The 18426-nt window shown below is 39.2% G+C and overlaps 1 protein-coding gene across 1 annotated transcript in view; it reads right to left on the reverse strand.

Annotated features, from left to right (window-relative positions):
* Smc1b (structural maintenance of chromosomes 1B) overlaps window positions 1-18426 on the reverse strand; it is an 82526-nt gene that overhangs the window by 32966 nt on the left and 31134 nt on the right. Inside the window, exons 12-17 of the mRNA XM_004650386.2 lie at window positions 11817-11963; window positions 6965-7102; window positions 6569-6685; window positions 4873-4979; window positions 3202-3343; window positions 1673-1818 (exon numbers count right to left, since the gene is read on the reverse strand). Of these exons, the coding sequence (XP_004650443.2) occupies window positions 1673-1818; window positions 3202-3343; window positions 4873-4979; window positions 6569-6685; window positions 6965-7102; window positions 11817-11963 (797 nt within the window). The remainder of the gene's footprint in view (window positions 1-1672; window positions 1819-3201; window positions 3344-4872; window positions 4980-6568; window positions 6686-6964; window positions 7103-11816; window positions 11964-18426) is intronic.

Genomic DNA, 18426 nt, shown 5'->3' on the forward strand with positions numbered 1-18426 from the left:
ATAAGTAAAATATTTTTAAAAATATGAGTGCTCTAAGTGGCAGCGTTTATAATTTAAAACACTAATACTCCTGGGAAAGGCCATCAATGTAACAATCAACCTAAGAGGGCATTTTTCAAGAATAAATATTCCTGGGCTGGAGAGATGGCTCAGTGGTAAAGTGCTTGCCTGTGAAACCTAAGGACCCCCGTTCGAGGCTCGAATCCCCAGGACCTACGTTACCCAGATGCACAAGGGGGCGCATGCGTCTGGAGTTCGTTTGCAGTGGCTGGAGGCCCTGGTGCACCCATTCTCTTTCTCTCTCTCTCTGCCTCTTTCCCTCTCTCTGTCACTCTCAAATAAGTAAAAATAAACCAAAAAAATTCATTAAAAAAAAAGATTAAATATTCCTACTTCAGTCAGAGCTGCCAAAAACAGTGCTTCTACATTTTTTTGAGATATGACCTTGCTATGTACAGTCCCAGCCGGTCTCAAACTTTCCATCTTCCTGCCTCCACCACTCGAGTGCTGGAATCATAGGTATATGCCACCACACCCAGTCCTAATTATTATTTTTTTTGTTTGTTTTATTTTTATTTATTTATTTGAGAGAGACAGATGCAGAAAGAGGCAGAGAGAGAGAGGGAGAGAATGGGCTTATCAGGGCCTCTAGCCACTGCAAACAAACTCCAGATGCTTGTGCCCCCTTGTGCATCTGTGGAACGTGGGTCCTGGGGAATTGAGCCTCAAACCAGGGTCCTTAGGCTTCACAGGCAAGCGCTTAACTGCTCAGCCATCTCTCCAGCCCCTTAATTATTTTTAAATCTACATAGTATCAACCTACATATCTCTTCAATATAAGTTGTACACCCTAGAACTTCAAGCCAGAAGAATCTCTTAGCAAAACACACTCCAGATACATTACTTCATCCTGGACCCTCTGAGTCCTGCACTCCTCTATCACTCATATAATGTCCTATCTGAAAAGAAGAGCGTGAGGCTCACCACTGGGCTAGCGGTGGCCTTTAAACAGAAAGAAGACAAAAAGGAAAAAGCAAGAAAGAGAAAGATGGAAAGAAGAAGGAAGGCTTTCAAGAATATGAAGAGAAATTGTCCTATTTAAACTAAATACAAGAGTGAAAAATTCAGAAGGAAAAAATTCCTGACACTATCTTCAGACAGTGAAGGAAAATGTGACATACCAAGAAATTGAGGGAAAAAAAAAAAAAAGCCCATGGTCATGTCATATTCGTAAGAAAGCAGGTATGTTGAAACAGGTCAGCTGACTTAAAAGTGTTCACTCATTTAATCCTTACAACTGTATTTTGAGTCAGGCATTGTATTACCCACACTACTAAAGAGAAAATCCAGGCACAGTCCAGGTTGTGAGGTACTAACTCTGTACTATGTTGCACGAACTAGAGGGCTTCTTTGGTTGACAGGAAGGCACCAGAATTAAATGATACAGGGTAACACATTCTATACTGGCTCACCTTCTCAGGCCGCAATTGAACTACTCACTCTCAACTACCAACCACCTCTGTTGGTGTTCCAGATCAGAATACTTGTGGGGCTGGGTAGGAAGGACCAAGAGCAACAAAGACTACACATTTAGACATGACTTCTGATAATAAATCCAAAGTGAAAGTTTAAATACTAGCTAAGTCTTTCAAAGTGATGAATTCTTAATTACCTGTCAACAGCCAAGAATTTTTTCCGCTCCTCTTCAATCTGAGATTGCATTTTCTCAATGTTGGAGTTTCGAGTGACATATATTTCCTTAACTTGCTGCTGCTTCGCCATGAGTTCATCCACAGCCTGCAGATAATTTTCTTCAGCCTGAACAGAGGATTTGCACTGTAGATTTATCATCTTTTTATACTGATCAGGTCAATAGGTTCTGGTATTATCAGTATGGCTGACCCAGTCATTCTAAGATACATCTCCTTTCTCCATGTGCTGCTTGTACCTCTGACCTCCTTTCATTCTATATGCTTTAGACATTGTAAATCAAGACCCACATCTCAGCCAGGCATGCTGGCGCACGCCTTTAATCCCAGCACTCTGGAGGAAGAGGTAGGAGGATCACCATGAGTTCAAAGCCACGCTGAGACTACATAGTGAATTCCAGGTCAGCCTGGACTACAGCGAGACCCTACTTCAAAAACAAAAAAACAAAACAAAAGAACTATATGCTTTCATCCTGTTTTCAATTCATTCCTCAGCTTGCTGTCATCTGATTTCCATTACCAGTGTCTAGTCAAAGTATTCTTTTTTTTCTTTTTTTTTTTTGGTTTTTCGAGGTAGGGTCTCACTCTGGTCCAGGCTGACCTGGAATTAACTCTGTAGTCTCAGGGTGGCCTTGAACTCATGGCGATCCTCCTACCTCTGCCTCCCGAGTGCTGGGATTAAAGGCGTGCGCCACCACGCCCGGCAAGTCAAAGTATTCTTGACACTATGACCTTTTTTTTGTTGTTGTTTTTTGGTTGTTTTTTTTTTTTTTTTTTCGAGGTAGGGTCTCACTCTGGTCCAGGCTGACCTGGAATTAACTCTGTAGTCTCAGGGTGGCCTCGAACTCATGGCGATCCTCCTACCTCTGCCTCCCGAGTGCTGGGATTAAAGGTGTGCACCACCACACCCGGCACACTATAACCTTTAGCTGGCAATCAAATAAATATTCTATACTCTAACAGCTTTCATCATTTCCTCCTTTCTGGGGTGCTTGTGCTTCTGGCCCTCCTCCTAATTGACATGAATTTTCAAGAACCCCAACTATGTTGCACTAATGCTCTCTACAGCTACCTGCCTGGAATTCCAGCTGTTGTCATATGATTTTAACTTACTCTTACAAACCAGCAACTCTAGCCAGATATGGTACAAATACTGTAATCCAGCTCTCAGGTGGCTGAGGCAGAAAGACTGTGAGTCTGAGGCCAGCCTTTCTGTATAATGCGATCCTGCCTCCAAAAACAAAGCAAAACAAAAGCCCAAACAGCAACTACCAAATCTATAGCTCTAACCCACACATCTATGTTCTAGAGTCAGCTCTGGCACCCCTCTGGCCTGCTCTTCCCATGTGACACCCAGTAACTTCATCAGTTCTATTGATTTTAAATACTTCTCAGATCTGTGTCATCCACCCCCATTAGGCCCCTTTAGGAGTTCAGACAATGAAGAACCCCTAACTTCAACAAAAGCACTTTGGCCATCCATAGAAATTACCTTCTTTAGGTTTTCAATGTCTTCACTACCTTTCTGAACAGTTTCTTTTAATGTGTTGATCTCACTGCGTTTCTTCTTAAGCTGTTTTTGACTATATTCAAGTTGAATATTAAGCCGGGTTTTTTGTTTTTCAAATTCTAATCTAGGACAATAAAGTCAACATTACAAGATGTTAGTGGAGTGCTTTGAATCCTATAACTTTTTGTAATACAAAAGAATAATGAGTGCTATAGTGAACCTTGTGGCTCATACCCAATTTGCATAATTATCAAGTCATGTTTAATCTTACTTCACCCATACCATTTACTGCTATAGGATTAATTGAAGAAAATACCAGATATCAGGTAATTATATAGTAAATCTTTTTATGTATATATGGGAAAGTGACTGTTAATTCAAATCATAAACTGCTACAGCTTAAAATCATAAAAATTCTTGCCAGGCGTGGTGGCACATGCCTTTAATCCCAGCACTTGGGAGGCAGAGGTAGGAGAATTGCCATGAGTTCAAGGCCAGCCTGAGACTACATAGTGAATTCTAGGTCAGCCTGGGCCAGAGTGAGAAACTACCTCAAAAAGAAACAAAAAAAATCACAAAAGTTCTTTAATATAAAATTTCTATGACTGCAAAATTTTCCAATAATTCCATTAACTTAAAAAAAAGGTCAGCCTGGGCTGGGGCAAGACCCTACCTTGAAAAACAAAACAAAACAAAATAAAACAGAATATAACTTTTTAAGAAATAAATAAGTGAATAAATGCGAGATCCCAGTAAAGGACTGTGGATGTAACTTTGAAGTGAGACCATTGGGCAGTATTTCATTTCAGCAATACTTGGCTGCCCCTATGCAAGTTCACTGGTATGAACATGGTTGGGTATGGCCTAGATGGTGGTTTATCCTAACACATACAAGAGGTTTATAATTAATTCCTCTCAACACATTGAATGATTTTAATAATTTGAAGTTTATTAAAGCTTTTTTACAACTGGAAAAAAAACCTGGTTGTTTGCACCAGGATGCACAGATTGTATATGAGTGATATATTTCCTGGATCTTTTATAAACTATAGATTACCCCCTCCCTTTTTTTCCTTTACATTACAACATATGCATTTATTTATAAGTTGTTCTGTCGGGTTTCTTTGTTTATTTTGTTTTTTGAGGTAGGGTCTCACTCAAGCTCAGGCTGGCCTGGAATTCACTATGTATTATCAGGGTGGCCTCCAACTCACAGTGATCCTCCTACCTCTGCCTCCCAAGTGCTGTGATTAAAGGTGTGTGCCACTATGCCCAGCTTAATTTTTAAAACCTTTTTATTGACAACCTTCTTACAGTATAATATGATCATAATTTCCTCCCACCACCCTATTTTTCCCCTCCAAAATCTCTCTTCCACCGAATTCCTTTTTCTTTTCAATTAGTTTGTTTTCTACTTTGATGTCATCATTTTTAGAAAATAATTTTTTACTAACTCCCCCATCCCCACTGTGCTGGGTACTGAACTCAGAGTCATGTGCATGCAAAGCAAGTATTCTACTACTGATCTACATTCCCAATCATATTTCTTCTTGAACTGAAATAAAGACTATCTCAGACATGATTCATCTAAATTATGAAATGGTTACTTTTACATACATGTGAACTGCTTACCAATATTTTTAATCAAAATACCTTTTTTGATCAATTTCTTGCTGCTGTTTAACATGTTTGTTCTCAAATTCACGAATATTTGCCACACCAATTTCTTCACATAAGTGTTGGAATATGTCATCTTCTACCTTTTAAATTATGTTAAATTGGTTTAATAACTAATTTCAAAATATATAAAAAGTACTTAAATACAAGTTTTCATAGCAAGCTTTTCCAGAATCAGGCCATGAGTGTATCCAATGCTTTCTCTTCCTTTTATTTTAAGTTATTTTAAGTTGTTCCCACATGCCATACTCATCTATTTTCAAATTTCTTATTCAAAAAAACTAAATGAAAAGGCTCATGAACAGGCCTTATTGTTTCACATTATGCACTTTTATATCCCTCTGGAATGATTCCATTTATTTTCATCATGCCAAAACATACTATCCTACATAAAATAGCATCTCAGACAGCAAAAATAACCCAAGAAGGTTGGAACATGGAAGTAATATTGAAAAAGAACTGGAAAATACAGCAAGGGCTAACTCCAACAAAATATCCTCAAATATGCACAGTCTTTTAACAGTAGATCATGTTAAAACCTTTTTGATTTCAGATATATATATATATACACACACACACACACACACACATACACACACACACACACACACATATATATATATATATACATATATATATATATATATATATATATATATGTTAAATATGAATGTGATAGGACTGATACATCAACGTAAGCAAGTAATCCAAACCATGGAAAGTGACATGTCTACAGTGCATGATACTCAGCACTGGTCAGGCCATAGGATGACACAATCCTAGGCATGGATAAATAACAGAGCACCCAAAAGATAACTTTCTAGAACTAGTCTTAAATCCATGGCCATGCTGAAAGAAATCAGAAATATTTAACTTGGAACAATGGTAACTAAGGAGCAACATTAAGTGTTATTTCAAATCATGTCAAAAAGCAGAACTGAAAGCAGTAGACAGGAATTACAGTATGATGATGGAACAAATAACTTACTGAGGGCAAATGATAACCACCAGTATGATGAACAAAATCAGGAAAAGCTCTTGTCACTTTATAAGCAGAGGCTAGATGATCAAATCAGCCAAGCACTATGACTGGCATAATGTAATGTAATAATATTTTAAAAAATAACTGAATGAATAACCTTTGATGATAATATGAATGACAGTTCTTTGGCTCCTGGTGTTAAGCAGCAGTTGAAAAAGGCTATAATTTTCATAACAGGCAAGGAGGGATAAAAAGGAAAAGAGAATACACATTGGTCCTGTCTTAAGACCAACAATGGTTCTCAAAAGACACAAGAAAATTAATCTGGCAAACCAATAAAACTTAGTTTACAAATTATTTTTCATAAGGAGCAGTTACCTATTCACTTTTGTTCTAATAAATACTTTTAAAGCTCTAAATATGTGCTGGAGAGTTGGCTTAGTAGTTAAGATGCTTGCCTGTGAAGGTTTGATTTCCTAGTACCCACGTAAGCCAGATACACAAGGAGGCACATGCATCTGGAGTTCGTTTGCAAATGGCAAGAGGCTCTGGCCAGCCCATTCTCCTTCCCCCTATCTGCCTCTTTCTCTCTCTCACATAAACAAAGTATTTTTTAAAGCCCTAAATCTGGCATTTGGTCTTCTAGAACTATTCTAGCAGCTACTTAGTAGCACACGTAATATTCATTACCTTATCTATCTGTTCCTGAAATGCTTCAATTCTTTGTTGTTGTTCTTTAATTCCTTCACTCAGCATGGTGCACTGAGACTCAATGTTTAGTAACTCACTTTGTAGCTGAGATTGCTCCTGAGAAGAGAATAGTTCTTTTCAATATGGTTTCTTTTTATACAGTAATCTAAAACCATAGTAGGTAACTTTTTCAATAAATGAGGAATCTGTGAGCTACAATGGATTCTTATATAACTATGTAGCATGATTAAATACATGAAAATAAGCAAAGACTAAAAGGTAATCTCAATCTGGGAATAAAGTATCTAAGAATTACATGATGCTATAGAAATATAATTCTTGAAATTCTATTTTCTGGTCCTAATTTCCTTCAAATTTTACATAAGTTTATGTTACCTTGTGAAATGCGGCAAGATGCTTTTTCTTAATCATGTCTAATTCACTCTGTGAATACTTGAGTCGTGTGTTAGTTCCATGTAATAGTGTCTGTATTTGTTTCAAATCTGATTCCTTGCGGAGTCTCTTCATTAAGTCCTAAAATGATGAAATGTGAGGACATTTTACAATAGAAAACTATTTTCACGTTTCAAAGTATGGTTCATATATAACGGTGTACTGACTTTTACATACAACCAAGCCTACACCCCATTTCTCTTTCCAGTAAGAGACTGGGTATGTAATGTAAGTACATTAGCCATCTGGAGTAAGATACCATATAAATTTCTTAAACAGCACTCCTCAAAAGAAAAGAATTAGAATGAAAAGTGAAGAACCTGCCCAATGCACATCAACAGACTGGGGAATCGTGTCTGACACATACATGCTGCCTGGCGGCTCATGACCCTTACCTCGCTGCACGTTTCCTTCATTCCTTTCTCCCTTTACTTACTTTATTGTTGTTGCTGTTGTTTTGAGGTAGGGTCTCATTCTGGCCCAGGCTGACCTGGACTTCACTATGCACTCTCAGGGTGGCCTCAAATTCTTGGTGATCCTACCTCTGCCTCCTGAGTGCTGGGATTAAAGGTATGCGCCACCACACCCAGTGTAGTTACTTTATTACTCAAAAGAAAACAAAGCTGTACTTTTACTATAACTTGCTATAATATTCAGATATGTATACATTCATCTGTCTATATTGGATTTTTGGAGCTTCTTTTGCAAACTTAGAACCACATCAAGCACACTTTTCTGGATCTCACTTTTCTCAGTAATTTACTCCATTATTGTTAAATTTTTTTTAATCTGCTCACACACACACACACACACACACACACACACACACACGTGTGTGTGTGTACAGATGTGCCACAGCCTTGCTCCATTTTTTGCATCTGGCTTATGTGGGTAGCTTGAGACATGAACATGAACTGACAAACTTTCCAAGCAAATGCCTTTAACCACAAAGCCATCTTCCCAGGCCCCTAGTTCTTTTAATGGCTTCTTATTATTCCAGAGTATAACTACATCCAAATTATTAAAGTATTCTTTTAATGATAGGCACCCACGGTTTCCAAGATTTTGCTACGAAAACAATGTTAGAACAACACATCTGTATTTAACTCTCAAATATTTTTATTTCACTCAAGACTAATACTAATGTGAATCTGACTGGCCAAAAGTATTATCATTTTATTTTAATAGCTGATACTACTTTTCTGGAGCTGGGGAGATAGCCTAGCAGTTAAGGGGTTTGGCTATGAAGCTAAAGGACCTAGGTTCAATTCCCCAGGACCCACATAAGCCAGATGCACAAGGTAGCACATGCATCTGGAATTTATTTACAGTGGCTGCAAGCCCTGGTGCACCCATTCTCTCCTCTACCCCTTTCTCTGCCTCATTCTTTCTCTCAAATAAAATAAAAATTTAAAGATTGCTTTTCAGAAAGCCTTAAATATTTACATTTTAGTAAGCAATGAAATGTTGGATATTGTTTTCTTTACGGTTCTACTAGAATTATACATAGTTTTTCAAGTCTTACAAGAATAAATCCATCTTAATGTGTATACTACAGTGAGCATTTTTTTGGAGGCAAGCCCAACAGACTGTCCTTTTAAAAAATATATTTAAAAAATACTTTTTTAGGGCTGAAGAGATGGCTTAGCGTTTAAGCGCTTGCCTGTGAAGCCTAAGGACCCCGGTTCGAGGCTCAGTTCCCCAGGTCCCACGTTAGCCAGATACACAAGAGGGAGCACGTGTCTGGAGTTCGTTTGCAGAGGCTGGACGCCCTGGCGCGCCCATTCTCTCTCTCTTCCCCTATCTGTCTTTCTCTCTGTGTCTGTCGCTCTCAAATAAATAAATAAAAAAATTTTAAAAAATAATTAAAAAAATAAAAAAATACTTTTTTATTTGAGAGAGAGAGAGACAGGCAGACAAAGAGAAAGAATGGGCACTCCAGGGCTTCCAGCCACTGTATACAAACTCTAGATGCATGCACCACTTTATGCATCTGGCTTACTACACAAGTCCTGGGGGATTGAACCTGGGTCCTTTGGCTTTGCAGGCAAGTGTCTTAACTGCTAAACCATCCCTCCAGCTCTGGCCTTTTTTTTAATGTGTGTGTGTGTGTGTGAGAAAGAGAGAGAGAGAGAGGGAGAGAGAGAGAGTGAATGTAGGCATGCCGGACCCTCCAGTCACTGCAACTGAACTCCAGATGCATTTGCCACCTTGTGCGCATGTGCGACCTTGCGCACTTTCATCACCATGTGCATCTGGCTTACATGGGACCTGGAGAATCAAACATGAGTCCTTAGGCTTCACAGGGCATTAGTTATTAGAAAACACCTAGGCAAAGAATAGTATTTTTACCAAAGAAGATGCCCATGTGGTCAGTAAACAATTAAAAAATGCTCACTAAGGATGCAGAGATGGCTTAGCAGTTAAGGCACTTGCCTGTAAAGCCTAAGGACCTAGGTTCAATTCCACAGTACCCACATAAACCAGAGAGAGAGAGAGAGAGAGAGAGAGAGAGAGAGAGGGAGGGAGGGAGGGAGGGAGGGAGGGAGGGAGGGAGGGGGGAGGGAGGGAGAGAGAGAGAGAGAGAGTGAGTGTGTGTGTGTGTGTGTGTGTGGTGTTCCAGGACTCCTTGCTGTTGTACAGACACTCCAGATACATGAGCCACTTTGTGTGTCTGGCTTTATGTGGGTATTGGGAAATCAAACCTGCACCAACAGGCTGTGCAAGCAAATGCCTTTAACCACCTGGCTATCTCCACAGCCCTGTATTCAATTGATTTAGAATCTGTCAAAGAGCATTTCAAGTAAGAGGGTAGATTATAATATTCACAAATGACTTTTAAAAATGGCAAGTCAGACCTAGAAGGACACATTATTGAATTTCTTTTGTGATATTAGGCATTCTTGGGTTTGGGAAGTTGGTACAGTGGTCAAAGACACTTGCTTACAAAGCCTGCTGGTCTGGATTCAATTCCTTAGTACCCACATAAAGCCAGATGCACGAAGGGTGAGTGTATCTGGAATTTGTTGTAATAGCAAGAAGCTTAGCTATGCCCATGCTCTCTCAAATAGATAAATAAAAAATATTTAAAAAAAATTAATTATCCCTCTCTCCTCTCTCCATTCCTCTTCCTCTCTTTCTTTCCCTCTCATGTTCTGGTGTCAAAATCCTGGGCCTCACACATGCTAGCAAGCTATCACTGAGCCTGCACTCCCAGCCTAGAATTAGGTCTTTCTAACAAGCAGAGTATATGCTAAATTCCAGAACTTACAAAAGATTTATAAATTTGGATAAAGATTAAAGACATGTTTGGCAAAAGTAAAAAAATTCAAATGTCAAATATAGTTGGTAATAAAAAGGGAATAATTTTTTTGGGGGGGGAATAAATTTTTGATATACAACACAAACCTCAAAAATATTGGGCCAGCTCAAGTTTGGCCACACAGGCCAAATGACTGAATGGTCACAATAGGGGCATGTCTGCTCTGGGGAAACCAACTGCTCTCTAATTGGACTGGAGGCCTGCTTTATGGGAGGGAATGTATACCTGGGACTTAAAACCTAATCAAAAGCCTATGGCAGGGAGGTCATGTGCCTTAGGAGTATAAATCCTGCTCTTGTCTGGCTAAATGCATATATTATTCTCACCAAACTGCTCTGAAAGCACTACACTTAATGTTCATATTCATATATTAATGCTACTCTCACTTTTGGTAAGAGAATCTTCTCTTTTCAGATGGTGGTGACCATGGCGATGACCCAAAAGGCAACATAGTGCTGAAAAGAAGTGACAGAGGAGTGGTCAGCACTGAAACATTGCTAGTACACCCTCCAAGGCTCAGGGTCCATTGTGGAAGACATGGTGGAAAGAATGTTAAGAGCCAAAGGAAGGATACCACTCCTTACATGCAACTGTCCAGATAGAAATTGGCCTCAGTATCTATGACACTGCAGTGCTTAGCAATACCTTCACAAGACCCTCATAATAGGAGGAAAAGAGAGACTAACAAAGAGAGGGAGGGGATATGATAGACAGCAGAATTATAAAGGGGGAAATGAAGGAGGGGAGGGAAATATGTTTTATTGTCTGTAAGTATTGAAGTTGTCAATAAAAAATAAAAATTAAAGAAAATTAGGCTAGGGCTGTAGAAATGACTTAGTGGTTACAATGCTTGCCTACAAAGCCTAAGAATTTGTTCAAATCTCCAGGTCCAGGTCCCACGTAGCCCAGTTATTCAAGCCTGCAATGTTGCCCATGTGCCACAAGGAGGCTCAAGCATCTGGAATTTGCAGTAGGCTGAGGGTTCTGATGTGCTCATTCTCTCTCTGCCCCTCCCTCCCTCCCTCCCTCCCTCCCTCCCTCCCTCCCTCCCTCCCTCCCTCCCTCTCTCTCAAAAAACAATTTTAAAAATGTTAAATATATATGAATAAAGAACAACACAAAAAATCCACATAGTGTCTGATTACATGAAGGCCCAGACAAGAGTGAGTGGACACAGGAGGCAGACTGAGCTGCCAGAGCATGGCAACAGAGAAGCACAGGAGTCTCACAGGGTGATGAAGGTGCTCTAGATCATGAATGGTGATGGCTATACATATGCACAAAAAGAAGAAAAGTCAGAGAAAATCTTAGAACATATTTAACTAAGAACTAATTTACTTAAGCAACAAAATCTCATACAAAAATGTTTACAGGAAATAAGCAGTTTATGGAACTCATTTTTATTAGAAAACCTCTTAGCTTTAAAAGCACAATGATTTTCCTTAATATTTTAACTTTTATACAAGTACTTACCTTTAGTTCTTGGACTAGATGGCTTCTTTTGTCTCTTAAATTCTTTAACTCTTTCTCATCCCAGCATCTAGCCTTATGTTTTAAGTCACTTGATCCTCCAGAGATCACTCCAGATTTTAAAAATAGTGTTCCATCAAGAGCTACTGTCTGTAACATTAAAATATTTTACCTTGGTTAAATGAAGTCAAAGATAAGTTTTCCATCTGAAAATTTATAGCTTAAATTAAAACACTTATTTAAATTTACTAATTTATTTAGCTTATGAAGGAACACAAACAAGCCACAAATAGGAAACCCATTTTACTAAATCCAAACAATTCTAGGCAACAATTAGAAGCAATTATAAAGGTTTAAAATAAACTGTATATAAATTCCAAACATAATACTAAGAAGCAAAAACCAAGACTATTAACAGTTAATATTAAATAGTTTATATTATATAATCCTTTGCTTTGAAGAAAAAATTTAAATGGAGTCAAGGTGTATAAAATAGTTAAGTTTATAGTGCTTTAAGTATACATTTGGGACTGGGGACATGGCTCTACGGTTAAAATGCTGGCTTGCAAAACCTAATGGCCAGGGTTCAATTCCCCAAGACCCATATAAAGTCAGATACACAAAGTGGTGCATGCATCTGGAGCTCATTTGTACTGGTGAGAGGCTCTGGCATATCCATATTCATTCTCTCTCTCTCTCCTCACAAACAAATAATAGAAAGGTTACATATACATCTGATGGAATAAATGTCATTAATTCACACTGTTTTACAAGTGTTTCTAATTAGTCGAAGTAGGACACTACTTATGAAGGACTACAAAAATATCATTCAAGATGACAAAAATACCCACAAAAATACCAGTCTCATTCACCTTTTCATTCAAGAAAGTCCCTGTGTAACTGCTGTCTGAGACATTCCACACTAGGGGGTACCAGAGCTCATAGAGTATCATACACACCTGCAGGGAATTGTGCTAGTAGGGAAAAGTACTATACTAAAACCCGCCATTACAACAGAAGTGATGAACAGAGGGTAGAAATATACCCAAGAGTAATCTGAACGCATAAAATGGGGGGGGGAGCCTGGTCAAGAAGCCTCCCCAAGAGTATGAAATCATCTACCCTACCTTATTTGAGGTACTAGTTAGAATTAAGTAAGATACATAGAACAGAAAGCTCATTTTATCTATCTTACAAAAGAGAATTCTGGGGAAAATAATCCAGGGTCCTTAGCTAAGTGTACAATGGTGTTTTAACATCCTAAATGCCAGACTTATTCCACAGTGACATAGAATCACTGCTTCTGTGGAACGTGAGCATGTACCCCTTTCCTCCCAGGCATTAGAACCACTCATCAGGACTGTACTGCCTCAGGAAGTGTGCTAAAGCTCTACTTGATGTCTGCAGTGGCAGAACCGAATGCAGTATGGAGTAGGTTCTCTATCTTAAGAGTATATATGCTGTAATTTATGTGCTTGTACATATATTCATACTCTCCCCAAAATATTTATGCCTTCAGAACTTTTCCCCCATGTTTTATATAAATAATAACAACATACTATGTATTGGTCTACATTTGTTGGGAAGCCAGGAGAACTAAACCAAAGGCCCTAATCAAGAGTACTAGACAGAGACGGGTGTGGTGGCGCACGCCTTTAATCCCAGCACTCAGGAGGCAGAGGTAGGAGGACTGCTGTGAGTTCAAGGCCACCCTGAAACTACACAGTGAATTCCAGGTCAGCCTGGGCCAGAGTGAGATCCTACCCCGAAAAACAAAAACAAAACAAAACAAGAATACTAGATAAGTACTCCAACCACTGAGCTATACCTTCAGTCTTATCTAATAATTTTAAATGACTGTATCTTGAAGAGCACCCCATATGTATAGATTTATGTTTTCCAATGTTGCATAATATCCCATTGTATGTGCTTCATGTTTTTAATTAACTGATCTTTCTTGAGTTAATTCCATTTTCTCATATTATACACAGTGACAATGAATGAAACTTGCACACACATCATATCACGTAACTGTTAGGTTTACTACTATGCTAAATCTCAACCTATAAAGCTTAACTAGTAGAAATGTTCTTTATAAACCTGGTACACTTATATTCCTAGAATAGTGAACATGAGGACTTCTTTCTGTTTAAGTAACGTAACTCAATTTTATGAGTGAAGATAATACTCAGGCATTTACCATAAAAAAATATTTTTGAAGCTGGGCGTGGTGGTACACGCCTTTAATCCCAGCACTCAAGAGGCAGAGGCAGGATGATCACCATGAGTTCGAGGTCACCCTGAGACTACATAGTGAATTTAAGGTCAGCCTAGGCTAGAATAAGACCTTACCTCAAAAAAAAAAAAAAAAAAAAAAAAATATATATATATATATATATATATATATATATATATAATTTCACTATAGTATTATCCTGTATGGATTTGCTATTTACTAAAAGCTGCATATATTTTCCTCAATTTGCTATTTCTCTTTAGATTTTCTAGACTATTTTATTTTTTATTTATTTGACAGGGAAAGAGGCAGAGAGAGAGAAAGAGTGGCCATGCCAGGGCATCCAGCCACTGCAAGAGAAAGAGAGAGAGCTAGTGAGAGAGCACAATCGAGCACACCAGGGCATCCAGCCACTGCAAACCAGCTCAAGATGTATGTGCCACCTTGTGCATCTGGCTTATGTGGGCCCTAAGGAATTGAACCTGGGTCCTTTGGCTTTGGAGGCAAGCACCTTAACCACTAGACCATCTCTCCAGCTCTCTCTAGATTTTTACTTTTTTTTTTTTTTTGCTTTATTTTTGTTTTGTTTTTGCTTGACTGGGAACCTAGGACCATGCATGCTGGGCAAACACTACCACTGAGCTACATCCTCATCCCGCTTGATAGTTTCTTTTTTCCATACAGAATTTTTAAAATTTATTTTTATTTATTAGAGACAAAGAGAGGAAGAGAGAAAGAGTGAGTGAGAATGGACTTGCCAGGGCCTCTACCCACTACGAATGAACCCAGACATATGTGCCACCATGTGCATCTGGCTTACATGGGGCTTGGAGAATTGAACCTGGGTCCTTAGGCTTCACAGGCAGGCACCTTAACCACGAAGCCATCTCTCCAGCCCAGAAATTCTTTTTTTTTTTCCAGTTTTCAAATTTTTATTAACAACTTCCATGATTATAAAAAATATCCCATGGTAATACCCTCCCTCCCCCACTTACCCCTTTGAAACTCCATTCCCCATCATATCCCCTCCCCATCTCAATCAGTCTCTCTTTTGTTTTGATGTCATGATCTTTCCCTCCTCTTATGATGCAGCCCAGAAATTCTTAATGTTACCTAATTCTTTTATAACTTTTGTCATGTTACAAAGGCCATTTTGTCTCGAAACTAAAAAATCTCTAGGAGGCTGGAGAGATGGCTCAGTGGTTAAAGTGCTTGCCTTAAAAGTCTAACAACACAGATTTGATTCCCCAGTAGCCACGTAAAGCCAGATGCACAAAGTAGCTCATGCATCTGGAGCTCATTTGCAGTGGCTAGAGGCCCTGACATGCTCATTCTCCTCTGTTTCTCTCCTCTATCTCTCTTATCTCTCTCTTCTTTCAAATAAATAGATAAATAATATATTTTAAAACAACAACTTTGGGCTGAAGAGATGACTCAGTGGTTAAGGCAATTGCTTGCAGAGCTTGATAACACAAGTTTGATTCCCCAGTACCCATTTAAAGCCAGATGCACAAAGTGGTGCATGTATTTGGAGTTCGTTTGCAATGGCTGGTGGCCATGGTATGGTCTCTGTCTGTCTTGCTTCTATCTCTCTCTACTTGCAAATAAATACATAAAAACATTTTTTAAACTTCCTGTATTCTTTATTTTAAAATTTTTATTTATTTATTTGAGAGTGACAGACACAGAGAGAAAGACAGAGAGGGAGAGAGAGAGAATGGGCGCGCCAGGGCTTCCAGCCTCTGCAAACGAACTCCAGACGCGTGCGCCCCCTTGTGCATCTGGCTAACGTGGGACCTGGGGAACCGAGCCTCGAACCGGGGTCCTTAGGCTTCACAGGCAAGTGCTTAACTGCTAACCCATCTCTCCAGCCCTAAACTTCCCATATTCTTGAACCATGTGAATGAAATTTATTCTGACTAAAGAGGAGGTTTGAACTCTGTTTTGTTCAAAATGGCATCACTAATATATATACTGTACTTTTTTTTATCCATTCATGGCATTGGTCTTGAACCCAGATCACACAAATGCTAAGTGTATATGCTACCATTGCACTACACCTTCAGCCTGCTGCAACTTTTGAAAACAAATCCTCTTTTCAAAAATTATAGAACTACTTAATGACATTTTCTGGGTCTGATTTCTGCTATAGGATATTTAAAAGCAGATCCTAACTAGATCTTTCTATGTATGTTTTGGAGAAACAAATGACCAATCTATGGATAAAGGAAGCAAATCCCTGTCACATCTCATCTATTCCTTCTGGGTGAAATAAGTACATGTATATAGCTAGACTATAAATTACAAAACTTGTATATATAAATGTTTAAATATTTGAGAACTGAGTTATCACAAAAACAATATCCAAACTATAGCTAGCAGAATTTGTGAATTTGCCCCTTAACTTGGCCCTGGTAGAAATGAAAGAGGCAATATTTATTTTGTAGTTATACTTGATCTTAGCCAAAAGCAGACTGATGATTTTGTTCACTTGTTAGTTAGTTTGTTTGTTTTGAGACATAGTCGCATGTAGCCCAGGTTGGCTGGAACTCACTCTTTAGACAAGGATAACCTTGAATACTGGACCCTCATGCCTCTACTTCCTAAGTGCTAAGATTACAGATGTACGTCAGTATGCCTATCAGAAGTGCTGTACTTTATATTATGTAGCTGTAAGTGCTGCATTTGGTTAATGTATAGTATTGTGTATGTATCATACTGTTTTTTGATGTCACCTGCAATGTTTGAACAAAGAAAAATTTTAAAAATTACCAAATATATATAAAACAAAAAATACAAATTGTAGATGGAAGGATTTCTGTGAAAATGTGTGTGGTGGTTTGATTCAGGTGTCTCCCATAAACTTAGGTGTTCTGAATGCTAGGTTCCCAGCTGATGGATATTTGGGAATTAATGCCTCCTGGAGGGAGTGTATTGTTGAGGGCGGGCTTATGGGTATTAAAGCCAGTTTCCCCTTGCCAGTGTTTGGTACACCCTCCTGTTGCTGTGGTCCACCTTATGTTGGCCAGAGGGTGATGTCCACCCTCTGCTCATGCCATCGCTTTCCTCTGCCATCGTGGAGCTACCCCTAGAGCCTGTAAGCCAAAATAAACATCTTTTTCCCAGAAGCTGCTCTTGGTGGGTGATTTCTACCAGCAATGAGAACCTGACTGCAACAGTAAAGTGGTACCGAGGAGTGAGGTTGCTGCTTGACACCTGACTATGTGGTTTTGGCCTTTTGGAGCTTATTTTCAAGAGCAAAGTGGAAGGAGTTGAAACCTTGGCCTAAGAGATGCCTTGCAGTGCTATAAGTACAGCTTAATGGACTATTATGGTCAGAGCTACAAGACATGAATGCAGTAAGAACTATTATGGACTGTGAGGTTTGGCTTATGAGGGTGAGAAAGAGCTTTGCTTGGACTGGGCTAGCAGTTTGTGTGAGATGCTTGCTCTTATGCCCATGTCCTGAGAAGTTGTGCAGGGTGGTTTTGCGTAGAAATGAACTGGTGTGAGCAGAGGAATACGGCACAGAAAGAAAAATCTTTGGGTGAACTGCTGTCCATTCAGCTGCAACTGAGATTACAACCTTTGAGACTGGGCTAGCTGACCTGCGCTGGGGCAACAAGAAGAATGTAGACTCTTTTGAAGGGGCCTGGGTGCTCAAGGAGTGTCCTGTTCTTCAAAGTCTGTTTTATTCCCCCCTGGATTAACAAACTGGCACCATACCTGGTATCGTGGAGTATAAGAAATGCTGGAAAGAGGGTCATTGAGTTTGCAACACGGTCTTGTGTTTTAGAAATGGCCATGGGCAGTATGAAGCAGGTTTGCTGGTTGCCTGCATAGAGACCCCATGGAGCCATGAAGATGAACCATGGCTTGCAGTGGAGACCCAGTGGAGATGCCGGGATCATGTGATGGCTGTCGAGGAGCTACAGGCCCCAATGAAGTTTCCCAGGACTGTAAGTAGCCTAGCTGGAGGGGCGGAATTGGAATGCCAGAGACTTGTTGCTGGTTAGAATTATCGGACTTGGAGATTTGTCACTGGCTAGAGTTGCTGGACTTGAAGCTACAAGAGTTTGTTTGTTCTGGTTGTTTAAATCTTGTATTGGTTGAATGTTTCTTTGCTATGCCCATGCCATCTTTTGCAGTGTGAATATTTATTCTGTGCCATTATGGGTTTTTTGAGGTTATTTTTTGGTATTATGGCTCAGTTAAAAAATCTTGGACTATGGGGATGTATGAACATCATTGGGATTGATAAAAACTATGGGGACTTTTAAAGTCAGACTGAATGCATTGTATTTTACATCATGTATGGATATCAGTTTATGGGGGCCAGGGGCGGAATGTTGTGGTTTGATTCAGGTGTCTCCCATA

This window comes from Jaculus jaculus, chromosome 6, assembly GCF_020740685.1.
Source record: "Jaculus jaculus isolate mJacJac1 chromosome 6, mJacJac1.mat.Y.cur, whole genome shotgun sequence".
Classification (NCBI taxonomy): domain Eukaryota; kingdom Metazoa; phylum Chordata; class Mammalia; order Rodentia; family Dipodidae; genus Jaculus; species Jaculus jaculus.